The sequence below is a fragment of the Eptesicus fuscus genome, chromosome 2 (genome assembly GCF_027574615.1).
Source record: "Eptesicus fuscus isolate TK198812 chromosome 2, DD_ASM_mEF_20220401, whole genome shotgun sequence".
Lineage (NCBI taxonomy): Eukaryota > Metazoa > Chordata > Mammalia > Chiroptera > Vespertilionidae > Eptesicus > Eptesicus fuscus.
In genome coordinates, this window is record NC_072474.1 from 93,820,214 (window position 1) to 93,844,194 (window position 23,981).

General features: G+C 42.3%; 1 protein-coding gene across 2 annotated transcripts in view; it reads left to right on the forward strand.

Annotated features, from left to right (window-relative positions):
- TMEM156 (transmembrane protein 156) overlaps positions 1 to 17,120 on the forward strand; it is a 34,578-nt gene extending 17,458 nt beyond the window's left edge. Inside the window, exons 4-7 of one of the 2 annotated variants that reach the window (XM_028143669.2) lie at positions 1,205 to 1,324; positions 3,115 to 3,198; positions 13,980 to 14,085; positions 16,643 to 17,120. In XM_028143669.2, the coding sequence (XP_027999470.2) occupies positions 1,205 to 1,324; positions 3,115 to 3,198; positions 13,980 to 14,085; position 16,643 (311 nt within the window). In that variant the 3' untranslated portion in view covers positions 16,644 to 17,120. The remainder of the gene's footprint in view (positions 1 to 1,204; positions 1,325 to 3,114; positions 3,199 to 13,979; positions 14,086 to 16,642) is intronic. The other variant, XM_054723905.1, reaches the window with a different exon arrangement.
- The last annotated feature ends 6,861 nt before the right edge of the window (positions 17,121 to 23,981 follow it).

Below are 23,981 nucleotides of genomic sequence, written 5' to 3' on the forward strand. Positions count from 1 at the left end.
AGAGATAGATAGAGAGAAACATCAGTGATAGAGAATAATTGATCGGCTGCCTTCTGCATGCCCCCTACTGGGTATCGAGCCCATAACCTGGGCATGTGTCCTGACTAGGAATCAAACCATGACCTGCTGGTTCATAGGTCGACGCTCAACCACTGAGCAACACCAGCTGGGCTGACTACATACTTTTATCTTGCTGAGTGAGAAATGCAGGTTTGGCATGGAATGATATTGGGGAGGCCAAGCACTATGTCATCCCAGGCAACTATGACTTTTCTTCACTCAGCTTCTTCTCTAAATAACTGTTGACTGCCTATGTAATGTACACCTGCCCATGGAGTGAGGGTCCTGTGAAAGGGATACCCAGATCATGAGCACACAAGGAGTTATCCAAGGGTATACGCAAGTTATATATCTTGCTAAGTTGAATAAGTACTAGCTGTGTTTTGTGTGCAAGGACGAGGGTCCAGAGGATGGCTTAGAAAGTCAGTACAGTTGTGTCTTGGACATGGTGAGGTTGCCTTCGTTTAAGTCACTGATTCCTGGGTCGGCTGGCCAGTGTGTCTCTATGGGACCGAAGGAGACCGTGCTAAACTCTTGCTGGATGGTGACCATCCTCCCCATGTGGCTTCACTGTCATTTGAATGAACAAGTTTTCACCTGTATCTTCATTCAGTTTAGGCTGGGATAACTGCATCTTTAATTAACGCACGTTCTTGATCCGATCATCGCCTTGAGAGCCCGTGTGAAAAGGGGAGTCTGATTATTCATCTGCCCTGGCTGCTTTCACCCCCTATGCCTCAGCCCAGCCCTTTCTCTTTGTCTGTCTTTACCTTTCTTCCTTATCCTCCTCATACTCAATGCATCTTTGTTGATTTCAGGATATAATTTTTGGCTGCTTGGCTATGTCCTGGTCTTAACCTAGTGATAGAAATGACAGTGAAACGAACACTAGCATAACCTGTAAGAAATTAACCCTAGAATTTCAGAACTAAATGGATGTCTGGAAGACACCTGATCAAGTTTCCTCGTTCAGTACATCAGGGAAGTATTCAGGAGAGCAAATGACTCATAAAGTGATGCTATGTACTATTTAGCTTTTTAGTTAAGGGCAGAATACATAATAAAGCCCAGCTGCACCACCACATGGCCTCTTGTGTATTGTGTCCTTTTATTGTATTTTTATAGTATTTTTTTTTCTTTGCAGATTTCTCTTGTCCCATGAAGATCACTTGGTATGTGTTAGTAATATTAGTTTTTATATTTTTTCTCATCCTCATTATCCACAAAATACTTGAAGTCCATAGGCGAGTGCAGAAGTGGCAGAGTAAGTATTGAGAAATAAATCCATCATTTGAAATAATCCATTTAGTTTCAAGGGACTCCTAATCTTATCTATAGTTTTTTTTTTTTTTTTTTCGTTCAATTTACCAGTTACTGAGCACCTACTGTGTGTAAGTGGTGATTCAATAGGGAGTGGTGATAAAGAAGGTTAGCGTTGGAGCTCTAAGTTAAGGTGATGAGTGGGAGGGGGAGCCAATCTTTAATGAGTGTGAATGTGTCTGTAGATTTTTGGCTGGGCTGAGCTAAAATGTGGAACTGGAAATCAAGACAGTAGGGATGATACTAAAATATTTAATAACTAATAAGATGGTCACCTAATAGTTCACTGAATGTGAACTATTGCCATAATGCTACTGGTGTGTACCCATGCATATATCTGCTCTGCTGGTGTGTATCCGTCCATATACTGCCTCTACGAGTGCGTGCCCATGAATATACTGGCTGAATATCAGGCCTGATCGAAAGTAGTGGTCTCTTAAAGACGAGAGAAAAATGTGTCATTATGAGACAAGAGAAAAATGTGTCAGTATGAGACTAGTCTTTGGAGATAGGTGGATACGTTAGAATCCTAGTACTACCACTCACTAGTTATGTGACTTTGAGCAAGTTGCTTACTGTATCTGAGTGTTTTTTCCTCTGTAAAACAAGGCTAGTCACCATTATCACACAGGGTTGAAGTAAGCATTGAACGAAAGAGATTGCATAAGAAATTTAACACAATGTCGAGCATGAAAATGCTCAATAAACAAGAGTAGTATTGTGCTGTTTGTATTATTTCCCAAGGCTCTTATGTTCTTTACCAGGCAAGGCTGTTGGTCATTTCAGTAGCCAAACAAATGGTTGCCTCTAGGCTTGAGTGCAAGTGCCATTAATTCTGTCAACTAAATATTGGTTGCAGATATTTCTGAGAGCACTTTCATATCAAGTCTTGTCACTGATACCTTATATGTAAGACCCCTAAAGCATTGGTTAATGATCAAAATATTGTATATTTGTAGAATAACATTCTCACAAGATTTTCACTAGATTCTCAAAGCATGAAAACAGGGTATGTGCTATTATTTTTATTTAAAAACAACAACAACAACAACAACCCTGAGCCTCAGGGAGGTTAAGTGTTCTGTCCAGAGTTATATAACTAATAAAATGTCAGCATTAAGACTCAGGGTCTTTCTAGTTTTGAAAATGATATTATTTTAAATAAATGTATGGTATGGCAAATAGTGCTTAGTTTTGAGTTTTTAAAGTCTATTTTTCCATATAATAACATACTAAGAAAGAGAGATAGAAACCAGAAAGAAAATGGGTTTAGAAAGAGACAAATAGTGGGGATTGACATTGAGTTCTTATGAACATCGACCCACATGACAGGCTTAATAGCTTTCAAAGGCTTGCTTTATAAATCAAAGCACATACAGTAATAAAAGGTCACATCATTTAGGATATTAAATATCAAATAATAAGATATTTTGTATATGATATCTATGTATATATAATCATATAAATAAGGTAACATTCTATACACAAGAGCTGGGCTTTTCATTAGGGAGATGTCGTATGGCATTTATGGCAGTGGAGAAGCCACTGGTTTTAGAAAGAACCTGTATTTGTTCATGAAAAACAACTTGAGAAAAAGTTCTTTATGTCTTGTCATTCCAGGCCCTGTTGTGAATGGCCCATTTTCCTTGGTAATCCTTGGACTCAACATGGGGAATATATTTTAAGAATGTGCTTGGTTACCATCTAAATATTTCATTTCTTTTCTTGGAATAGGTCATAAATACAAACCTTCATCTGTTCTCTTAAGAAGAAGTGATTCTCAGAAACTCCGAACATTGGAAATGCGGGTAATTTCAGGTGAGCTCTGTGGCATGCAAACAGAACACTGCTCAGCAAATTCCAAAACTTCACCCTTTCGATATTAACTCAAGATCACGAGATCTGAGCTCATTTAAATTAGCCTCGTATCTGGAAGAAAGGAACCGTGGGCAAATGATACCCAGTTTAATATGTCTTATTATCAGGGGACAGTCACAATCAAAACCACCTCCTTAAATAATGGCACGTTTGCTCAGTTGGCAAGAAGAAATTCATGTGGGTAGGCAGAGGAGAAAAAGCAATCAGGAATAAGTCTCAGATTTATTTTTAAATGAGACAAGATACCATTATTTCTCAGAACTGCAAGAAGTAATTGCAGAGCGGGCCTGGCTCTTGCTGGAGCCTTTCCTTAGCAGAGGGTGTCATTGTGCAGAGAGCTTCTAATAGCCCCAATTAAAAAGAACCCTGTCCTCTCCCGAGAAATAGAAGTGGAGTAAAGGAATCCTCATTAGAGCAGCAAGGGGGCTGTTAGCACAGACACTGTAGTTCCATCTCCTTCTTCAAATTGGGAAGCTTCCTTCTGAATTCAAGCTGTCAAATCATATTAGAGAGAAAGAGGCAGACTATGACAGGGGCAAAGACCTCTTCTTCGTCAGGGAGAAATAATGTCCTTGCGTCGCTGAAAACCACAGAATTACGAGTTATATAACTATATCTCCTCGTGCACAGCCAGTGAGCAGACTTCTTCGTGCTTTGTGAGAAGTTACATAAGGAAACTTCATGTCTGGTGTGTAAACCGTTTTCGAATCTGAAAGGAAATTGAACAAATCCTGGGCCCCGCGCTGCAGCTGCATCTGTAGCCACGTGGAGATTTGCACAGCATTTCACTGGGGACTATGCTCCTGAGGTTTTCTTAGCTATTTAAGTTAGCAGGTACTCAGCCCCCTGGCTTGAGGAAAAACTGGACTGGGAGCACCTAAAGAGCTCACTTTTATTTTAATCCATTAATCAGCTAATTAATTTTACTGATTTCAGAGAGGAAGGGAGAGGGAGAGAGAGATAGAATCATCAACGATGAGAGAGAATCACTGACCGGCTGCCTCCTACACATCCACACGCTGGAGAGCGAGCCTGCAACCTGGGCATGTGCCCTGACTGGGAATCAAACCATGACCTCCTGGTTCATAGTTCAATGCTCAACCACTGAACCATGTCAGCTGGGCCAAAAGAGCTCACTTTAAAAATATGTACATATTTTCTAATCTCAGCATTAGGAGTAAAATTATTAACCTACTAGAGGCCCAGTGCATGGATTCGTGCACATTGAAAGGAAATTAATTAGAAGGTGGCCAGCAGGGAGGGACTGGGCAAGATGGGCTGGACATGCCCTGGAGCCAATCTCCCATGGTTCCTCCCTGGCCGGCGCATCTGGGGCAGCGCACGGGGGCTGGAAGGGCGTCTGCAGAGTGAGCGGGGTCCCTTCGGCAGGTGGGGTCCCTCGGCCTGGCCTGTGGGGATTGGGCTAAAACCAGCAGTCTGACATCCCCCGAGGGGTCCCAGAGTGCGAGAGGGCACTCTGCAAAATTGCTGTCTCTTGGCAGCTCCTGCATTGAGCGTCTGCCCCCTGGTGGTCAGTGCTCATCATAGCTACCTGCTGGTCGGCCGGTTGGCTGGTCAGCCCGGTTGCTTAGCCCAGTGGTCGGCAAACTCATTAGTCAACTGAGCCAAATATCAACAGTACAACGACTGAAATTTCTTTTGAGAGCTAAATTTTTTAAACTTAAACTTCTAACGCCACTTCTTCAAAATAGACTTGCCCAGGCCGTGGTATTTTGTGGGACTAACCACACCCTGTGTTTATTAGCCTGTGATTTTCATTCACCAGAGAAACCTGCCTCAGCCACCCTTTCCCTTTAATAGCTCTCACTAAAAACCCTCTGGCTTTATTACCAGGTGTATAATATTAATGTTTAGAGCAGGCCAAGGGATGGTGGCCTGTTTTAAAATGAAGAGTCATTTCGAGGCTTAGCTTCTTAAAAGGGAGAAGAAGCAGATTCCTTCCTGTTATTTATATTCCTTTAACCTAAATGCAATTTTTCCTCCTCCCATTATAAGTTGCTCTTTCTGAGAGAGAAATGGAAAGGAAATAATGTCCCCCTCGAGTGCTGTTTTTAAGGCCTCTCTTTGGAGTGATGGATTATAGGCTGCAGTCAGAAAAAAAATGTGCCGGCATGGTTCTCTGGAGAAGCAGTAACACGAGGTTTAAAAAATGTAGTTCAAAGAGAGCAGTGACTGCAGTCACTTCAGCAGAGCCTCTTGCTGTCCACTCCGGCTGTCCATCCTGCAACATCTCTCAGTTGTTCATGAGGAAGTATTGTTACACGTGTACACACAGAGTACAGGAGGCTCACACCCTCAGAAAGACAAGGGAGACCCGGGAGAGATTACCCAGACCCTGGCCCCGCACAGTGCCTGGCGCGCAGTGGGGCATGGGGTAAATGAGTTGCTTTGCTGTAGAAAAGATGTCGCACAGAATCAGATCCCCAGCTTTCACATGTCCCTTGTATTTTCTTCCTTGCTTGGAGAAGTATGGTGGCATAAGTTGCCTCTCCGGGCATTAATCTATTTTACATTTTATTCTTTTGACTATTATCTTCACACAGGTGATTCTTATCTTACTCACCTTTGGATCCTTGTCCCTAGCATAATGTCTGGCATGTAGTTCATGGACAATAAAAGCTTATTAAATCACACAAACGCCAAGGGGAAATGTGTCTAGAGTTAAAAGAGCAGATGAACAAGAAAAAAATCTTGGGCATTGGGGAAGGTGAAACAAACAAAGAGACAAAGAGTCATCGGAGGCAGCATAATTCTACTTCATTGAAGAACATGTAGCACACTTTATAGAATTGCTAAGGACATTAAAGAATCGTGAAAAACACTGACCATTTGAAGAAGAGATTTTGAGAATTTACGCAAAAGCAGCTTTGGAATGTATCCCCAGACACAGTGCTTAATGAGGTGACCCCGTTGAGAAACCAAGGCCGGGGCAGAGGCCATAGACGAGGACCCAGATCACTGGATGCAAACAATAGAAACCAACTTGGCTGACTTGGCAGAAAGGAAACTTCTTTGAAAACCAATATGGAACCCACAGAAGCAGCAGGGAAGCTAGGGAATCTGAGATTGGAAAATAAAGAGGAATTAAGAGAGGCCAGGCAACTAAACACGCATCCAAACTCATACCACAGGAATGGTTTGGTGAGAATACCTCTGCTGGTGTCCCCACCACTGGACGTCCCCTCTGAGCTGCCAAAGCTTGCCTTACACCACCTGGCAGTTTTGCATCTCTGCCAGGATTGCCAGCCCCTAGGGGGAGTAGCTGATTGATGGAGTGTAGGCCAGGAAGCCGAGAGTGGGAATATCTGCCCTTCTGGCTTCCTGCACCCCAAGAGTCCCCGTGAGCTATCCACATGCTGGACAGCCAATAAATCTCCACAACCCCAGGTTTCTGGGATCCAAGCTTCCACTTATTCCTGCTGCGTGGGTCTATGAGGGGGGTCATTTCATCTCCCCCTTCTATGTCCATAAAACATGCTGAAATTTTTAAACCTGAAATTCTTTAGCTACAAACATTCAACTAAAATCTATTGAATACGGACTACACACCGGGCATTGTTAAGTGCTGAGAACAGAGTGGCATGTACTACAGCACAATCGTTGCCTTCCCAGAGCTGACACCACAGTTCAGGAGATTCTGGTTGCCTTAGGACAGTGGTCGGCAAACTCATTAGTCAACAGAGCCAAATATCAACAGTACCACGATTGAAATTTCTTTTGAGAGCCAAAATTTTTAAACTTAAGCTTCTTCTAATGCCACTTCTTCAAAATAGACTCGCCCAGGCCGTGGTATTTTGTGGAAGAGCCACACTCAAGGGGCCAAAGAGCTGCATGTGGCTCAAGAGCCGCAGTTTGCCGACCACGGCCTTAGGAGAAGGGAAACCAATGAAACTTTAAGAACTCAGCAAGTACCTCCTATATGCACAGTTCTTTTACACACATCGTTTATTTTATTTCATAAGAACCTCACTCTTTTTTCCTGATGAGAACATTGAAGCTATGAGAGTTTAAGTCACTGACCCACAGACAGGTCCTAGCGGAGTCAGGGCTCAAACTCCAATGGATGCACTTTCTAGCACCCCAGTGGCAATGGCGAACTGGGGAGCTCACCTCTGCTGGTTCCTCACAGACCAAAACTCTCCAGGCTCTTTAACATTTAACACTGGAAACTGAGCTGAGACCTTTCCTCTACAAGCATGTAGAAGCTTGTGTGACACTATGTGGGTCATCCACAAAGTCACATTCCAGCACTGGCTGAGATGCTTTTTGTAGTTAATGTGGGTGAGTATGTAGGGACCATGAAGGAAAGGAAGTGGAACTTTATGGTGAAAGAGAATTACTTATACCATAGAAGGAGAGAGAAATAAAGCAGACAAGGAACAATAAGAAAAGAGAGAAAAGAAAGAGAATTACTGCAGGCCAATAGTGGATGACCCAGTAATTTGTATTACCCCCAAACAAAATGAATGGCACTATAAAATTATCATTTGCAACATGTTTATGGCCAGTATAATAAAGATTAAGCAGGTTTCCATTTCCTGCTGAAGAGAAGATAAATCACTGGGACCAGATGTCTAGCAACCAAGCAAGATAACATGAGAATTCAATTTTTACTTGCTTAACTATGATTTTTATGACTCTTAAAATACAGATTTGAGTTCATAAAACAGTAAAGGTTATAGCCATCTGCTTGGTTCCAGAATAGATCAAAATGCGGAGGGTGACTCTATGCGCAGGAAGAATTTCATAAGTGTGAAGAATCTATAGGCAGAATAGGGTGATTTATTTTCATGCCTTTATGTGACAGTCATTTATGCCAGCTATGAAAGAATTGATGATAAAACATATGCAGATAAACATTTGCTCCATCGTTGCACAAACTCTCCCTGCCTGAACCATCCTCCCTCCCTTGAAATCCCCTGCACACCTCCCCTTCTCCCACCTTGCCTTTGTCTAGTGAAGTCCAACCCTGGTTTAATTGACACCTCCTCTATGAAATCACATTGGACCTCCCAAATTAGGTCAAGTCCCCTTATTACACATCCTCATAATACCACAAGTCTCTCTTTGTGGCAATTATTACTCTTGCTATTTGAAATATATTTTTTATCCTTAACCCAGGATATGTTTTTATTGATTTTAGAGAAAGAGGAAAGGGAGAGAGAGAGAGAGAGAGAGAGAGAGAGAGAGAGAGAGAGAGAGAGGAGAGTTCAGTTGCCTCCAGTATGAGCCCTGACTGGGGATTGAACCAGAAACCTAGGTATGTGCCCCGACCAGGAATCGAACCTGAAACCATTTGGTTTACGGGATGACCTCCAACCAACCAAGCCACTCGGCCAGGGCTATTTGATGTTTTTGTGTTATTATTTGACTAGAGGCCCAGTGCACAGATTCGTACACATTGAAAGGAAATTAATTAGAAGAAATATTTTAGAGGCTGTAGAGGGACCACTAGAGGACTCCAGGGCATGTCCGGCCCGTCTTGCTCAGTCCCAATTGGCCGGACCCCAGCAGCAAGCTAACCTACTGGTTGGAGAGTCTGCCCCTTTGTGGTCAGTGCGCATCATAGTGATTGGTTGAATGGTCAAATGGTTGACACTTAGCATATTAGGCTTTTACATATATAAATTGATGTATCTCCCATGAGCCAGGTAGCTTACTAAGATTAGGAACACAATCTTATAGTATTCATCACTACATCCCAGCTCATAGCATAGTGCACATAAGGGCACATAATGGGTGCCCAATAAATATTTACCAAGTAAATACAACTCTACACCGACTATGTTGAAAGAACAGCTGCCACAAAGACCTTCTAAATACTTCCCCCCTAAATTATAACTTTTGATAATGTCTATTCAAAATAATGAAAGGAAAATGGTTAAACACTTCATCAGTTTCATTCCTTGGAGTATTAAGGATATTTGCAGTGTGAATGAACAGGAAACTGAGTCAATGGCTCAGAATATTGGCAGCTGTCTGTTGAATGACTTATTTTTTTTTTCTCTTTAGCTGTTAATTCTAGATAATTTTGCAGTAATTTATTTTTCCATCCTCATTTGATTTTCACACTGGCCAGATTTGGAGCAAATGAGTAGTTTTAGGATCACTGTTAATAATAATAGACGAAGCTTTGTACATAGTAGGAAGTTGGTGCCTGGAATAATGGAAATCTATCTTAAGTTACCATAATTGGTTCTATTAGCCTTGAAAGGCTACCAGCTATCTTGGGCTTGCACAAAAGTGCCAATGTTTTTATGTGATGAAAAGGTTAGAATGATGTATAGCAGTATTAAAGTTCTGCATAGCAATAAGGATAAATCATTAAGACTGGAAGGCTTTTTGAAGCCAGATTAGAGAACTGAATAAGAATTGCTAAACCATCTGAAAATTTCCACATCTGTCTTGATCATAGTCATCTGTTAAGATTAACTTGAATTCCGTGCATTTTTTGAGAAGCTTTTATGAGAAAACCTAGTACTTTGTGGGTAACAGTTTAGACATTTATTGCCACTGTCTTCACGAAGGGTCATGGTTGAATCTCCCCAAGTATGAAGGAGAGGGACACACTGAGATCATCATTTCCAAGGTTAGCTCTCCTTACCCCTCTCCATATGCGGGTCCTACTAAATTCTGAGCAGACCTCTTGAGTGGGCTTTAAAAAATGCTGGCAAAAATATTCTGTTTTGCACTTCATAGAGCTTTCTATTTTTCGAAGTACTTCAAAATACACCTTTATTACCTCATTTCACCCTTCCTTTTATTTTCTTCCTTTAAGCCTTAAGGCAGCCGTACTAGCTTTGCTGAAGTCACAAGGAAATGATCTCAGTAGTTCAGGGGTCAGTAACCACTGCCGACCTTTTATACGAAACCTGTGGGGTGAGGGCAGGGCCCTGCCAGGATAGGCTGCTTGGCTGCTGCAGCCCATGGGCGATGAAGCCACACAGGTGCCTTGTGTAGGTGAGCTTACCTGATCCTGTGCCTCCCTTCAGGCCTGTGGGCTCAGCCTCCTGCAATGGTAGTACACAAAGAAGGATCCCTTGTGTAATCCCGCTCACATCAGTAGGTTTATAAAACCAGAGGGCCACTTATTAATTCACAAAGAGTAATCCCCGTGAGAGAAACACGACCCAAAACACGTGTGTTCTCTCTCCTTAGATAGAACCACCTGGGAAGTCAAATCACAGTCAATGCTTGTTTGGCAGGTCTTAGAGTGGATTCCTCTGCCAACATAATTGGGGGGGGGGGTCTTCTTCCCCAGTTTAGGGGTAGCCTGATGACTCACATAACACAGCACTTTTAACACTTAACAGGCTTTGGCCTGCGATCATTTCTGAAGATGACTTCGTGTGTTTCCGCTCTGATTGTGGGTTGATTTGATAGATTAACTCTCAGAGGGCAGTGTTATCCCCAGATTCCTAGGTGGCGCCCCAGTTGACTGCTGTACTGCTTCTAACCACACCCCTTTATTAAGAAAAATGAAGCACAGAAAAGTTAGGTGACATTCTTTCAGTCCTTCAACACGTCTTTACTGAAGGCCCATCACGTGTCATGCTCTAAGGTGGCTCCTTGCATAAAATACAATCTTTGTACACAAGAAGGCAGACAAGTAAGCAATTGCAGCAAAACTGGATAAATTCACAATTGGTGAAATAGAGGTCACAGAGGATCACATATTGCATGGACACCTAACCCTACTTACTACTCCTTGTTTTTTATTTTTTATTTTTATATTTTAAGCTATTTTGGCTTTCCAATGTAATAATCAAGTAAAATATTGTTGAACAAGTAGTTTTTGAGATAAGAGTATAAAAAATGGATGGGGAAAACTCGCTTAGCAGCTAAGAGAGCCTGGTAGGATGAGGGAGTTTTAGATGTGCCCTCACTGTGGGAGATGTACCTTGTCTTTGGCAGGAAAACCATCAGGAGCAAAGTGAACAGAACATCTTGCAAGTTTCTGTTACTCTGTGGGAATAAAAAATTACCTTGGAAGGATGAGTTGAGGTTAGATATTAGATGTCATAGATATAAAAAACTTTTTAAACGTGATAGAAATCTTGAAAAATAATGACCAGAGGGCAACCTGGACATTGTCAAGGGCAGGGTAATAGAGGCTTTATCCAGGAACATAAGGCATAGAGTTTTACTTTTAATCAAAGTTTCTACTGCTAGAAATCCATTTTATTCACTAGATTCAGCCAGGTCAAAACTCCAACTGGGGTTCTTTTCAATGTTTTAGGCTCTTCTGAGGTTCCTGAAAGAAGTCAAAGAAATGCTTGGTTCAGAGATTTGACAAATTCATAAAAAGACTTCTGTGAAGTTTTAAAATATGTCTGACTGCTTCTACTGCCTTAACTGGTGCTGCTGAATTAATATTATTCAAAAGCAGCTCCATTTCCTAGGGTAGAACGAGGAAAGTTCCACCTATTTTAACAACTATTCTGAAGAAGTTATTAAAATCACACATATCATACTTTTTGTTTTTTTATCAATTTTTCAGAAGTTTTGCTATAGCATATGAGTTACATGACCCTGGCTACTAGAAGAGACAGAGGATAATGCCCCACTAGAGAGTTACTTTAGACATCATTTTACAGGCATTTTTCAGTAAAATATGGTTATACCATAATATAAAATATCAGCAAACCAAATGAATAAGCAACTGGTGAGCAGTTTGGCTTTCCAATTGAAACAGCTCTGTTAATTTTCTTCAATAGTTATTTAGTTTCATGAATAGGCTCTTTGGATACTTTAACCTAATTGTGTAAACAATTATTTGCATAGTAAGTTCATTATGAAGCTTTAAGGTGCATCAGAAGCCACTTGGATGTCTGTAAACAGACTATCAAAGTTAACATGTACAAGCCCTTTGAGCCAGCAGTTCTATTTCTAGGAATTTGTCCTGTAGATGGACTTACATGGGAGAGAAATGACGTATGTACAATATTTATTGCTAGTGTGTTCACAATGTCAAAAGATTAGACACAATCTACATAGAAGGCTGTTTAAAGACATGATGATAGATGGATTCTGTGGAATACCAGGAAGTTGTAAAAAGGAATGAGAAAGGTCTTAATGTGGAAAGATCTCTAAAATATATCCTTAAGTACATGTGTGGATAGTAGACTACCAAATTGTGTAAAGAGTGACAAAATAATATACATATATATAAAAGTATAAGCCTATTTATCTATCTATCATCTATCTATCTATCTATCTACCCATCCGTCTGTTTATCTATCATCTATTAATACACAAAAAAACAAATAACCTTGGTTGCCAGTGGCAGAGCAAGGAAAGTATCTGATTGTCTGGAATATGGGGTAAAAGGGAGACATTTCACTGAATGTCCTTTTATAGTTTAAAAAATTCTAATCATGTGAATGTATTATTTATTTAGAAAATTAAATCCAAAAATTGTTTTTCTTATTGAAAATTTTCTCTAATGAATGTATTATTTATTTAGAAAATTAAAACCAGAAATTAAGTTTTTCCTATTGAAAATTTTCTCTAATAAATGTATTATTTATTTAGAAAATTAAATCCAAAAATTAAGTTTTTCATATTGAAAATTTTCTCTAATGAAAACAATAAAAATTCCCAGAGAAGGGTTGATAGTATTTCTATTTTGGTAAACTATACCAGTGTTAATCATCTTCATGGACAAGAAACATCATATTCTTGATTACATGTAAATCCTCCTTTTAAAAAAATATATTTTATTGATTTTTTACAGAGAGGAATAGAGAGTTAGAAACATTGATCAGCTGCCTCCTGCATCCCCCCCCCCCCCCCCCCACTGGGGATGTGCCTGCAACCAAGGTACATGCCCTTGACTGGAATTGAACCTGGGACCCTTCAGTCCACAGACCGACATTCTGTCCACTGAGCCAAATCGGTCAGGGCTAAATCCTCCTGTTTGACTTCTCTTTTTAAGAAGCAACTACCTGCTTCTCTACATTATAGGTCACCTCATTTCCATCCATGTCCAGAGCTTTGTATAAAAAGCAGAGGCATTTGTGAAGCAAAAACCACATGTACTTTGTAGGACTAAGTTTCAATATAAGAAACTAGAAAAGCAAGACTTCAGACCTCAGTGGAATAAAAGATATGCCATTATGCCATGGACATGATTTCTTCTTCATGAAATCTACATGAAATCTTCAGCTGATTTCATCTTCTGCTTTGAAATCAGCTGAAGATAATATTAGAAGAATTTGATAGAGTCACATGGTCAGAGTAAAGAGAGACAGATTAGAATTCACCTAGTTTGTAACTTTGCTTCTTGGTAAAATTGTCTCTGAAATAAAGGACGTCATTAATATTCTTCTTAAGGACATATTTCAACAACATACGATAGAAGGGCATGTTTGCAGTCAGTTTCCAAACTAAAATTCTTTTCTTGCTACTTGACATTGTACTTAAAACATTTTCTCTCTACTTTGCTCCTTCTTAACTATGCTTTAGGTCTTGTCCCCAGAAAGTGGGAGCAGAGGGATAACGAAAGGAAAGAAACAGAGTTGAGAGAAATGGGTCAAAGGTGTCAGAGTTGTAGGCAGGAAATTTAGTGAATGGTGGAAACTGCCAAAATTCTTTCTAGACGGAGGGCTTGGTTCTCCTACTATATTAGGAAACACTGTGTCTGTGTTTGCATTGCTGTGGAGTAAATAGAGCTGAAAACTGTTCTCCTTCTTAAATAGCAGGGACCAAGCAGAGGCTGCCCTCCACTCAGGTCAAGGTGGTGCTTTCTCCAATACCAGAACTAGACGTTCCTTCCATGGCCCATCAGCATGAGCAGTATACATGGTGAGTCATGATTCTGCTTTATTGACAATTTTGACTTTATTCATTACTAGAGGCCCGATGCATGAAATTCGTGCAAGGGTAGGCCCTCGCAGCCCTGGCTGCCTCGGCCCTCGCAGCCGCCCCGGCTTCATCTGGAAGGTCGTCTGGACAGTTGTACTGTTGTTCAGCAATTCGGTCAATTTGCATATTACACTTTTATTATTATAGATAAACGTGAAGAGATCCAAGGAAGTATACTTCAAACTACGTTTCTATTTGAGAGTAGGAGATAGAAAATGATGAACTTGCAAAATCAGCTCACATGAATTCAATGACATGAAATAAAATTACTTGTTTCTCCAAGGTGTAGGAAGGACCAGTAAACTAATCTCTTAGTCTGTTAACCAACATGTGCCTCTGAGCTGTCAACTTATCCCTTGGCACTGTTTCCTGGGGTTGAGTCATGATTTCAGCGGGCCAATCATTGTATCAGTTGGAGCATGAGAAAAGAGAATGTGAATTTATAAAGAACTGTCCACTGATCCTCAATTACTGAAACTAAAGACTTCTCTAAATTTAATGTCTAATCATCTAGATTAATGTGCATTGCTTCCCATCTATTTGAATTCAAAACTGTGGTCAGAAGTGTCTTAGAAAATTTTTTTCCCTCATTCAACAAATATTTATTAAGTAGCTGTTCTGTTAAAGGCAAACTTGGTAGCCATTGGAGGGGGTATAAAAATTGTAACAGGGAAGAGGAGGGACACTAGCATTTATTTGTTGTATCCTTTTGTGCTTGGTGGTGATAGGCTAGATCATTTACTCTTCATAATCCTTGGGTAGTTATCAGTCAAGGTCCCAATAGGAAACCATTAATATACTCAAATAATTTTTGGAGAGTTTAATAAAGGGTTTATTAAACTAGGAAAATAAAAAAAGAGAGTGTGGCACTATAGGACTAATAAGTGTGGATACTGCTCCTGTCTCTAAGATTAAAGGAACCCAGAGAGATTAAAGGAACACAGAGGCAGACACACATGCACACATACACACAGGTGGAGTATGTGCAGAGGGCTGCCCGTCAGGAGCCGTGACCTTTGGTCAGGGGACACAACAGCCTGTGGTTGCCATGAAGAGAGAGAATAAATACCCCAGCTTGGCTCTTCTCCCTTTACTCAGTGTACTTCCCACTGGCTACACTGAACCAGAGCCAGGGGACGCTGACACCAGATGGAGGCAGTTTCTATAGATTGACCACCCAGAGTACCAAGAAGGTTGGGAGAAAGTGGAGAGCAGATCTGAAAAGGTAACTAAAGGGATCCAGCACAGGTGGCTGCCGGGGTGTTTCTCAGCATCTAGAAGGGTTCAGGAATCTGGAGAAGGGCTGCGAGTAAATTAATAAAGAAATTAGATATGACATATAAATTTGGAATACATGGGGGAGTCAGAGGAGACCTAGCTTCAGTAATCAAGTTCTCTGAATCTCTGGACCCATTAGCTTTTTATTAACACAAATTGCCCTAAGGCAAAGCAGATATACATATCAAAGGTAAGGTTTGGTATACAATAGGCATTGTCAGGTTGGGGGAACTGCCTTTGGCTGTTCTAGTAGCAGGCAATAATATATGCAGATGTTCAGCCCTGCTGAAGCCTCAAGATTCATCAACCTTTTGATGAACTTCTTGCATTTTATCATTCCCTGCTGGAACTAGCTTTCAGCAGGTGGCTCAATACATCAAACTGGAAACTAAGTGCCAAGGATGTTTGTGTTCAGGACTAGAGAGAGGCTGGTCTTAGTAGTTGGGTCTTAGTGTAATCACGGTCTGCTGTTGGCTCAGAAATTTCTACATAGACTGTAATGTAATCATATAATTGTTTTAATGGAATATTACTGGATATTTTTATGCCTGATACTTCTCATTCTGGCCCTCATTCTGGGATGCTCAACCTGGCATAGGAAGAGTTCCCTTTGTTCATTCACCAAATGCTTGTGCCAGGAATTCTTCTACTCATTGGCAAAAATAACATGCAGTCAGTGGAGGAATCAGATTAGGGAACCCCTAATTCCAATAGAGTGTCAAATAACATGATAGAGGCATTGACAGGGAACTTGGGAGCGTAATGGAAAGATTCTGTATTCAGAGGAAATGTTGCCTAGCATTTAATAGGTGCCCAATAGTTATTTTTTGAGTGAATGATTAAGGCCTAGATTCTATGTCTCTCTCTCTACTAGAATCATGGACTGCTATAACTAAAAGAAACGTGTGTGAACCCTCCAGAAGTGGAGAGTAACCCAAACATACTGTGGTGGCAGAGGCTGGAGAAAACCCTAGTTTCCTGAGTCCTAGGCTGAGAAGTTTGTTTACCACACTGTCTTCTTGGATATAATGGAGGCTCCATTGCATAACATAGGATTGGAAACAGCCCTTAGTCAGTGACTCTAGGAAGATTTTTAGTGTTCTTATAAGACACACTTTTGATGAGTGGTTTTAAACTTGTTTTCCACTAATTTTCTTCAGTTAATACTTAACATTTTTGTGTGATTAATATTTCTCTCTTTTTTTTTCTTAATCTTTAGAACTTCCTTCTGAAGTCCTCTGAACAAGTTGGACAAAATCCTTTTGAAGAATATTCCTAATTTTATTTTGGAAATGAATTAACTGGTAAAGCCATGAGTCCAGTCGAGGATGCACAATAGGAAATAGCTTCCTGGTTGATGCAAACTAGCTCGGGAGCACTCATGGGACATATGAGATCAAAGAAATGAGAGGGTTTTTTTCAGGAACCCATTATGAGTCATGGAAACAAGCTGATGAAACCCATGGAAATAGCAAGAGAATGCTTACTCTTCTATGAATATCCATCATTACACAGCTTAGGGTGCCCCAAGGTTTTGATTTTGAGGAATCAAAAACAGGGTCAGGCTTTTCTCTCCGTGGCTCAGGGTGCACATTTTGATTTGATGTTTTTTTCTGGGCATATGAATTGTTTCTCTTTGGCAAGTCACTTCAAAGGGCCTGGGTTGTTTGCTTCTACATTTGTTTGTATTTATAAATCTTGCCATTGAAATATCCTCTGTGGCACTGAGGATGTTTCAAAAAATTCAAAGAATCTAAAATACAATGAATTGAAGTGAAACTTCAATATTAAATCTAATGGCAAAATGTCCTCTGATTCCTTTGGCTTTTACATTTTTTATAGATATCATTCATGTCAGGAATAATTACAGTGATTAATTACAAGAAAAGCACATAGAGATAAGAGGGCAGTTCTTATCATTGAAAATTATAAAACTATCTTCCTAGAGTTAAGGTGCAATTTAATCTCCTGGCATCATTATTTGGTTAAAATTGCTTAGCTGAGTAGAATTCCAGTCTTGGGAATTCTGCTAGTCTCACTTTTTCTTGTCTGTGTAGCCCTGATTAACAGGTGAGTCAGGCTCAGTTATGGAATATTCAGCAGGAGTTTAGGGGGTGTCACAGTCCATGAGGAATGGATATTATACAATTTCTGAGAAGCCAAGGTATTGTTTCCTTGCACATCCTCTATTATGTTCAGACGAGTGACTTGGAAATCAATGGGAGCTTGGCTTACCAAAGGCATAAATTAAGCGTCAAGTTCTGCTAAATTTGCCAGCTTTCTGGAAGTTAATTTCACTTATTTATTCAAATAATAAACTTTTTTTTTTAAATTTCTTTATTGATTAAGGTGTCACATATTTGTCCTCATCCCCCCATTCCCATCCCACACCCCTCCCCTCGGATGCCCCAACCCCCTGTTGAACTTAACCATTGGATAGGCTCATATGCATGCACACAAGTCCTTTGGTTGATCTCTCCCCCCTCCCCCCAACCTCCCCTATCCTCCCTCTGAGGCCCGATAGTCCGATCGATGCCTCCTTGTTTCTGGTTCTGTTCTTGTTCATCAGTCTATGTTGTTCATCATTTCCCCTAGATGAGCGAGATCATGTGTCCCTAGAGATATACTTATAAGAACTGAATGTGAGACGAGCAATAATAGTTATGCTGACAGGCAAATGAATCAGTCTGTAGTGAGTTTCTTTCTGGACCAACAGTTCTTTAGAGACCCAATTTCAATGTCCACTAGTTCCTTATGTGTACATGTCAGCACTGACCCCTCAGCTCTGGATGGTGGACAAATGGTGGTAACGTAGGTCCGACTCCCTCTGGTTTGGTCTCGGCCGGACCCAGGGGCACGGCTTCACCCGGACTCAGGGGCACGTGGCCTCTCCCAGACCCAGGGGCGCATGGCCTCACCCGGACCTAGGTGCGCGAGGCCTCACCTGGATCCAGGGACACATGGCCTCACCCGGACCCAGGGGCGCGTGGCCTCTCCCAGACCCATGGGCGCGTGGCCTCACCCGGATCCAGGGACACATGGCCTCACCTGGACCCAGGGGTGTGTGGCCTCTCCCAGACCCAGGGGCGCGTGGCCTCACCCGGACCCGGGACCCAGCCTTACTCGGATCCAGGGACACATGGCCTCACCCGGACCCGGGGGTGCGTGGCCTCTCCCAGACCCAGGGGCGCGTGGCCTCACCCGGACCCGGGACCCAGCCTTACTCGGATCCAGGGACACATGGCCTCACCCGGACCCTGGGGCGCGTGGCCTCTCACAGACCCAGGGGCGCAAATAATAGACTTTAACAGATACTCTGAAGCATTCAAGGATAGTGTTGGCCTGCTCTCTGCCTACAGAGTTTACAATGTAGTGGAGGAGATAGATATTATAGTACTGGTTTTAATACTAGACACAATACGGTAAGATAAGTGTTGCAGGCCCCATGCTTCCTGCTGAGAATTCACAGGCCATTAGTATCTGTTAGAGTCTATTCTCTTTTCTGTCTACATCTTTCTTAAGAATCTCCAGCTATTGATGCTATTCTGATGAATGGTGATTTTAGGATGAGTGAAAGTACGTTATTACATTTTAAAAATCTAAATAAGCTATGTTATCATTACCCCAGAGGTATGACAACCAAAAGACACATTAAAAAAATAAGTCTCTGTGAACTAGAAATCCTGTAGTTCAGTAAAGACAGGGTAGTGATTCAGAGACATGGAAGCATGCAACAAATTGACGATTCTCAGAAGGTGGTGGTGGTGGTGGGGGGGGGTTGGGGGATGAGGGAAGAGGTTAACCAAAGAACTTGTATGCATATATGCATAACCCAAGGACAAAGACAACAGTGTGGTAACGGGCCTGAGGAGGGGGTGGGAGTGGGGAGGAAGAGGTCATTGGGGGATAAAAAGGAGACATCTGTACTACTTTCAACAATAAAGATAAATTAAAAAAAGAAAGAAGCTTCTGTGATTTAAAGGACAAGATGAAGTGTGCATATGTGAACAGGGAGAAAACAGAACATTTTGGCAAAAAAAAAAAATGATACTTCATAAATCTTCTGGAAGAGTTATCCCTCCCCCCCAAGTTAAAGATATTATCAGAAGAAAATATGGAGGTAATATTGCTGCTTACTAGAAGAATATCATTCTTTGGATTATTAGTTAAGATACTTTCATCTTCAAATAACAGCAGGCATTAGTCAAAATACCTTAAGTCATAAGAAGTGTTATTATCTTATCCAACAGAAATTCTGAGTAGTAGTTCCAGGGTTAGTTAACTCAAGAACTCACATCATCCATCATCCAAGTTCTTTCCTCTCTTCTGTGCTGTCTTCAGCTTGTTAGCTTTTGTCTTCAGGCTTCTCCTGTCACCATTTCAAGAAGCCATTGTATTAAATGTTAGGACCACAGCAGCAACGATCATCACATCCTTATACCACGATGTCCTTGTTAAGAGCAAAGAAACCTTGACACCCAGCACATGTTTTCTCATGTCAGAGCATCTAGGTCACAGACCCACCCTTAAACCAACCAATGATGGTGGAATGGGACCATCAGGATGTGAAGGATCAAGATTTACCTGCTTCTTAAGGAGGGGAGAGGAGCTGACCATCAGAATGAAGACAGAGCTCTGTAAACATGGAAGAAATGTGCTGGCGGGCCTTGTGAATGCTCCTCCTCAGTTCCAAGGAGATATGCAGAGAGAAACCGACTGGAAACAAAACACAAGCTTGTGTTGTGCCCATAACAACTCCTTGAGGTATGCCAGGCTGTCCCTCAAGCACGTGTCATGGCCCAGCATTTTGTCACGGGTGTCTGCAATGTTGTCATGGGGCCATTATCTCCCTTGAATGGTACACTGATTTTCAGATGGGAAAAGCCCATCTATTTTCACATAGAAAAGTGATATCAGTATGTGATATCATGAAGGCAGACCCAAGTTTTGTATAAAGAGCTGCACAGTAGTCATTATCTTTCTCTCATTACCTACATCAACTGCCTCTTAGGGAATTATGTCTCACCCATTGAATGATGTCTTCTTGGTGGGACTGTAAATCGACTTTCTTGCCCACCAGCCAAGGAGTGGCAGTTGACCTGAGCTGGACCCATTTGACCCTCTATTTTTGATTTATGGATGCAGTGATATGAGGGTGGAAAAAAATGATTGGAGCTTATTCATTCCAGCAGCAGAGTTGAGTGTGTTCCACTTTTAAATATCCCAACATACCCTCTATGGCCACCAAACCACCTTGTTTCTGAGCCTGGTTCTCCAGGCTTCCATTTGATTCTCTGAGCTACCAGTAATATCTTTGTAAAAAAGATCTTTTTCCTGCTTAAGTTTCCTGAATTGGTTTCTGATGACTGATGGATACAAAATCTATTTTATTTCCTAAAGTCATAGGATTTATCAGCTGTAAGAAACCTTATAAATCATCTGGCTCAACCTCATTTTATAGCCAAAGAAATGGAAGCCCCAGGGGTTGAGGGTTTCACCCAAGATCACATCACAGGGCTCGTTAGTAGCAGAACATTGAACAAGACTGTTTTCCTTTGCCCACAGTAGTCCAGTCTGCTTTTAATTTTAATCCATTTTTTAGTATAAACCACAGCCTCTCTCTCTCTCTCTCTCTCTCTCTCTCTCTCTCTCTCTCTCTCTCTCTCCCACATACACACTCTCTCACTCTTAATAGAGAATAGTGACTTAAAAAAATCTTCATTTTTATTCCAAACTGACAATTTGCTTTGTGTAGTTTAAAACCTTGTTTCACAGATTGTCCTTTCAGAGATTTGGCATCTAGTAATGACAGGCATCAGTTTATATCCTCACTAGAGGCCCAGTACACGAAATTCGTGCACTGGGGGTTGTGTGTCCCTCAGCCTAGCCTGCACCCTCTCCAATCTGGGACCCCTCGACGGATGTCTGACTGCCTGTTTAGGCCTGATCCCAGTAGGGGGTCGGACATCCCTCTCACAATTCAGGACTGCTGGCTCCCAACTGCTTGCCTGCCTGCCTTCCTGATTGTTCCTAACCGCTTCTGCCTGCCAGCCTGATCACCCCCTAACCTCTCCCCTGCCAGCCTGATTGATGCCTAACTGCTCCCCTGCCAGCCTGATTGCCCCTAATTCCCCTCCCCTGCCGGCCTGGTCACCCCTAACTGCCCTCCCTTGCCAGCCTCATTGCCCCTAACTGCTCTCCCCTGCTGGTCTGGTCCCCTTCCCAACTGCCCTCCCCTGCAGGCCTGATTGTCCCCAACTGCCCTCCCCTGCAGGCCTGGTCACCCCCAACTGCCCTCTCCTGCAAGCCTAGTCCCCCCCAACTGCCCTCCCTTGCAGGCCATCTTGTGGTGGCCATCTTGTGTCCACATGGGGGCAGCCATCTTTGACCACATGGAGGCACCCATCTAGTGTGTTGGAGTGATAGTCAATTTGCATATTACTCTTTTATTAGATAGGATAGAGGCCTGGTGCACGGGTGGGGGCTGGCTGGTTTGCCCTGAAGGGTGTCCCGGATCAGGGTGGGGGTTCCCTTGGGGTGTGGGGCGGCCTGAGTGAGGGGCCTATGGTGGTTTGCAGTCTGGCCACACCCCCTGGTGACCCAAGCAGAGGCCAGGGCCGGCTGGAAGCAGGTATCTGGGATTTATTTATCTTCTATAATTGAAACTTTGTAGCCTTGAGCGGAGGCCAGGGCAGGCCAGGGCGAGCAGAAAGCTTGGCTTCCTCCATCGCTGGGGGCAATCCAAGCCTCCTGCTTGCTCCAGCTCCATGGCTGCCTCCATCTTAGTTGGATTAATTTGCATACTCACTCTGATTGGCTGGTAGGCATAGTCCAATTGCTCTCAACTGCTCTCCCCTGCAGGCCTGATTGTCCCCAACTGCCTCCCCCCCCCCCCCTGCTGACCTGGTTGCCCCCAACTGCTCCCCTCTGCCGGCCTGTTGCCCCTTACTGACCCATCTGCTGGCCTGGTCACCCCTAACTGCCCCCCTGCCAGCCTGGTTGCCCCCAACTCTGCCCCCTGCCAGCCTGGTCGCCCCACACAGCCTGCTGTTCAGTCATTTGGTTGTCCCTCACTAACCCCCCTGCCAGCCTGGTCGCCCCATGCAGCCTGTTGTTCGGTCGTCTGTCTGGTTGTTTTGGTCGTGATGACCTCTGGCTTTTTATATATTAGGATACGGAGCCTTGATTCTTTCCAGCTATCTTGAAATGTTTGGGAAGGAAGTGGTGTGCTCTAGGGAAACATAAGGGCTAGGATTCTGACAGTGATTATTTATCACTTCTAGGTCTAGCTTCTAGCTGTGTACATGTGGGAAAACCTTCCTTGACTCACATGGAAAGATATAAATCTGCTCTATTTTTTCAGTTGTTGTAGGACAGTCATAGCTCATACAACCACTGTCAAAATAGCCCAAAATTAATGTAGAGAGGATTAATAATTATAGTATTACAGGATAGGAGAAGGGCTCATCTCCCCCCGTTGCTGCTGGGGGTGGTGTTCTTGGGGTACCGCTGGAATAAGCATTTCCGGAGGCCCCCACAGGAGGATGAGATATGATAGAAAGCTTTATTTCTATGACATTATACCCCTGGGTTTCCAAAGACCCATTTCCCTTAGTCCAGTCATAGAAGAAGTGGAGCTGGGGCTTCAGTAGAGCTAAAATCAGAGCCAGTGTCCAGAGTTTTCTTTCCATGTTGGAGTGGGATCCAGTCCAGAAGCAGGCTAGCTTAGTTCGTGTTTCCTGCCGCAGTCCATCAGTCCATTGCATGTGGGCTCCACATGGCTGCAGGCCACACGGGAAAATGCAAGAGAACTAAGAGAGCACCCTGAGCAACATGAGCAACAGAAGCCATGATTATGAACTTCCTTTTTTAAGGGATCCTGTATTCCCAAAGTTTCTTTCCCTGGCAGTGGCCACGCCCATTCTGGCCAACCATCTCTGTCCCCAGGTGTGATTGACAGGAAAGTACCTTCCCTATGTCACTCCAACTTTACTCGGCATATATCTATCTTCCCTCTGTTGAATCCCTTCCCTCCCTGGGGAGTGCAAAGTTGCCGCTTCCTGGTTAAGCTGCCCAAATGGCATGCCCATAATATCTGGCCTTCCCTTTGCTTCTTTTCTATTATTAATAACTAGCTAATTACAATGGTGTCATTAGTACTAATTATGTGCCGATACTATTTTAAGCACTTAGCATGTTAAGTAGTTTATTCTTTCAATGCTGATAGGTAAGTACTATTATTGTCACCCAAATTTATAGGTGAGGAAATTAAGGCAGAGAGAGATTAAGAAACTTGCTTGAAGTCACACAGCTTTTAAGTGGCAGTTAAAATTTTAACCCAGGTGGTCTGGTTTTGAAGTCCATGCTCGTAACCGTCTGCTCTGTTGCTTCTTAATCACAGAATCTCTCCCTATGGAGGTACAAGTAGATGATGATGGTGATTTTTTTTTTAAGGAAAAAAAGATTGTCCAATGTAGACAAATGACTTTTCATAAACACTTCTAACAGGAGTTCTGTATTATGCATCTCTCGGGGTATACTTACAAACAACAATTTCC